The sequence below is a fragment of the Egretta garzetta genome, unplaced genomic scaffold, assembly GCF_000687185.1.
Source record: "Egretta garzetta isolate BGI_Z169 unplaced genomic scaffold, ASM68718v1 scaffold94, whole genome shotgun sequence".
NCBI classification, from domain to species: Eukaryota; Metazoa; Chordata; class Aves; order Pelecaniformes; family Ardeidae; genus Egretta; species Egretta garzetta.
The window spans coordinates 5,653,640-5,657,821 of record NW_009259683.1 but is presented as its reverse complement, the minus strand read 5'-3'; the positions used below and the strand labels follow the sequence as shown (position 1 = coordinate 5,657,821).

At 46.2% G+C, this 4,182-nt stretch overlaps 1 protein-coding gene across 1 annotated transcript in view; it reads right to left on the bottom strand.

The window, feature by feature from the left end:
• HOXA4 (homeobox A4) overlaps nt 1–1,673 on the bottom strand; it is a 4,055-nt gene extending 2,382 nt beyond the window's left edge. Inside the window, exons 1-2 of the mRNA XM_009638603.2 lie at nt 1,484–1,673; nt 1,085–1,149 (exon numbers count right to left, since the gene is read on the bottom strand). Of these exons, the coding sequence (XP_009636898.1) occupies nt 1,085–1,149; nt 1,484–1,673 (255 nt within the window). The remainder of the gene's footprint in view (nt 1–1,084; nt 1,150–1,483) is intronic.
• Between the last annotated feature and the right edge of the window lie 2,509 nt (nt 1,674–4,182).

Below are 4,182 nucleotides of genomic sequence, written 5' to 3'. Positions count from 1 at the left end.
GGTCGCAGGGCTCACTGCGAGCATCCCTCCCCGCGGAGGAGCGGTTTCCAAACGACGAAGTTAAGCCCGTCGGTTTGGTACGCCTCGTCTTGGGTCTATTTCTTAATTTCCATTTCCACGAGAAATCGCTAGCGCCTTCGCAGAGGAAAGAGGGCACTCGGGCACTTCTGTTTTGCTAAAACTGAGACTGTTAACGATATTTGCAGCGCAGAGGGAAAAGAGGCAACCGCCCTGACCTTAGGTAATTGAAATTTGATGGTTAAACTAATTACGCTCTTATTCTAAGGGGAAAAAAATACTTACTGAACGTCAGCTAGTCTGGTACATTCGGAGTTAGGAGCGAACTTTTCGGATGTTTTTTTTCTCCTTTTCAGGAAAGCATATAAACACGTAGAAACATTTACCGCACCCTTCGAGAATATAATTGCTGAGTGGGTAATCTCATCTGCTGGTATGGGAAAATACATCTAATATATCAAGCGTAAATATGATACGTTTTAGATCTTGCCCTCCTAAAGATATTACATTAACAGTTACCCTGGTTTAAATTCAGATTATTGTCTTTTGCAGTTTTATAGATAATGGATACATGCAATAAAATTCTATTTGAATATATATTCTATCTAACAAGACACGCAGCGTATCGATTTATATTTTGTACACACACACGCTCGCACATTGCAGGCGGCTTGTAATATGTTAGAACATTTCCAGCACTTGGGTATACTGGGGTACTTATCTAAACAATCACTCATTTCCTCCTCCTATCGAATGTCTAATTTGTAAAGAGAGTTAAAACACATTTACTTACTCGTTTCCAACAGCACATCTATGGAACTCTTTAACTGTGGTAATAGATAAGTTTCTCTATTTACTCTGCGTGGAGAGGAAATGCGGTTACACACACGCACACAGAGACAGCAGCAACTGTTCAACAAGGCACATTTGACAGGAAAGGGGAGATTGTTTTATTTATATTAAAAAAAACCCAACAGCAACCCACAAGCAAAAAAGAAAAAAAAAAAAAGAAATCCCCAGAAAACAACAGCAACCCGTGTTGTAAAGAAATAAAGCTGACACCTACGTGACTGTAAAAAATAAGATTGCCGAAGTCCACCACGAGCGGTTTTTTTCCCGGCGTAAAGAGATCTACGCACAGAGAGAGAGACAGACGGACAAATACCTGCCGGCCAGCAGCAGAGGAACTACACTGGCTTATCGTAAATATTGTCCTCGCCATAAGCCCCGAGACGCTATGGCCAGAGCGCTGCAGCCGGCGGCCGTGCCCCCGCGCCGCGGTAAAACCCAAGGAAAAGCGGTGTCCCGGGCTGTAGGCTCAGCGCTCTACCGGCGGAGCTGCCCGGGCTCCGCTGCCGATTATTTACCGCGATTAAATCTCAAAGTTATACTTGTTTCTCTGCCCCGCTTTTCTACCGTGGGGCTCTGGCGCTCGGCTGCAGGGAGAAGGGTGCAAATTTTGTACACGACTGGAAATCTGCAAGGTGACCTGAGCTGCTCAGCTGCAATCTTGGGGGTTTTTCGTGCGGTTCTATTCGTCTGCGAAGATGTGCTGAGGCAGGACCTCCAAAAGGCCTGTTCCATGTCTTTGTGGTTTTGTTATCATAAACAAGAACCCAGCCAAGACCACCAAGTGTTATCTTGCACACGGCCATTTCGACATTTTACTGCAAGATTTATGGCTGTAATAAACAATCTCAGAAACCCTTTTTTTCCCCGGTACTTCCCTTTAACAAACTTGTAGCATCATCCTAAGCTCTCAAAGAAAGAAAAGGAGAGGAAAAATAGGCCAGCTCCCTTATTTTTCCAGAATGACTGAGGGCTCGACTTCGCTGGCGAAAGAGACTTTAATCAGTTAATAAAGGAGCAAGAATTTCCCGGCCGAGGCTGGCCGAGGAGAAGATGGGGACCCCACTGGAATTAAGTTGAGAGGGAGAGAGTTAATTTCCATGCACCCAGAAGAGCCAACCTCATACATACCCAAAGAGGGGGGAAAAGGGGGATCCCCCTTTTTCTTGTGAAACAGGCAAGCACTCCTGCTACCCTCCACAAGCGCGGCTAAAACGTCATTACCCCGAAAGCAAAAATAACAATAACAGCAAGAATAGTAATGTAACAATAATAATGATGATGATGATGATGGTGATGATAATAATAATAATAATAATGCAAATCAACCTTTCGCCGCGCCCGGGCATCCTCTACCGAGAGCGGTAGGAGGAGGAAGAATCGCACTAGCAGCCTGGTTTGAATTTGATTTGAACCATTTTGAATATATTTAGCCCCAGCTTTCCCCTCTTGAATGCGAGGCTGTCCCAAGTTTCAAAGTGACCGAAAAGTGACACCGTGTGCATTTTGTTTCTTATTAATCTTACACATTGACAGTCTTTGTTAAATAACAAGGCGTGCCCTTCACCAGGCGACATTTTCATATTTGTTAGACGCGGTGACCTGAAGTTCACCTCGGCCTTGGACTTAGTTTTTCTAAAAGGTCTATAACAGTGTCTTTTAGATAGCGGGGTGCTTTGCCCAGGTCACTACTTCTAAGGGAAAATTAAGAAAAAATCGCGGGAAAATGTAAACGTTATGGAATGTACCGACTGTATTCCCTCCTTTGTTCCCGGGAATGATGCAGCCCCCGAGGCTGCTCCTGCCTCGGCGGCCGGGAGCGCTCCCCTCCTCTGCTCGCTGTTGGGGCAATGCTCGCAGTTTTGCCCCAAGTTCAGCATGTGGTAAAAGCGGTGACTTCTCCGGCAACGGGGCTCTTCTTACCAAGGGGATGGTTGGCGGGATTTGCTCGCTCTGTCCTGGCGCGGTTAAATAAACACACGTAAAATGTGATTTGTGCCTGGATTTTAAATGAATGGTCTTTTGAGCAGACCTTCCACGCCAGAGAGCAGTGTGCTGAATGCAGAGAGTGAAAGGACAGAAAGAGTTCCTCTCAAATTATTAACTGTTCTGTTCCGTGTTGTTGCCTTTTTTTTTTTTAATTATTTTAAGGAATTATTTAAACAACAGTTCCGAAGAGTCAATATTTATTGAAGTCGCGGTTTCAACTTCTTCGAAAGTATGCTCATTGACATTTTTATTCTAAACCAGATTGAAAAATATGAAATTCGAGCCACTAGTTGTTTTGGTGAGGAAGCAAATGGGTTTTGGTCACCTACTCTTGAGTAAGCCAGTTATAGTAACAGCTTTCGTTCTGGGTATATCAAAGCCGCATTGTTATTCTTGGAAACAATCCGCCTGCTATTCTCTAAAAAAATAGATATTTGGCTATGGTTTTTAGCTCGTTATCAGGCTTCGCTCCTACACCAAATAAATACTCTGGATGTGAAAGGTTATATACTATCTCCAGCGAGGGCAGGCTCCCCAAACGTGCGGTGCCAGGGCTCGCTACAAGTGAGCAACTTGTGAACAACCTCCACACGCCCAGCAAACGCTTGCATTAGATACTTCCCCGGCTGCAGCAGGTACCTTAGCCAAAATCTCCAGTAACCACTTTGGCTAACCTGAAATCTAACCCCTGGTATATTTGTTCCCAAGAAATAGCCTTCGACCGCCAACGACCCAGCTGTGTCTCTGGCAAATAATTCACGCGTGGGGCCGGTGTAGCCTCCTGCCTTGGGGTCGTAAAGGCAGGTCTGCGTGGATGGGGGCGAGGTGTGCTCTTTCTCGGACTTCCTCGTCGCCCTCCCCCCTCCTCCACACCTTTCCTAGCCGTTTATGTATGTTTGGGAATATCCTTTCCCTCTTCCATCGACCCCTCAGCCTCATCATTTCAGGCTGAATCCGGTTTGCTGTGATCTCCCCCGGAATGAAATTCCCTACGCGATATTGGCCAGTTCTCCCTACAGACACGCCTAACCGAGGAGCTAAAGCTTCAACACAGAGGGGAAAAAAAAAAAATCCCAGCAATGTGGGAATAACTCTCTGAGCAAAGAATTTCCAGGGTAATTCCAGAAGGCTGTGAGATCCCTCCAAAGCTGCGAGGTCCCTCCAAAGCTGCGAGGTCCCTCCAAATCACGGAGCCAGTTCCTCCGCCACATTTTCCATCGGTAGCACACCACGGCCCCGCCGCTCCGCATTTTAAACGAGCTCCTTCGGACCGCGGGTATAACCCCGATTATCTCCGGCGTGCCCTGTTTCAGCGCGGTTTAGCGG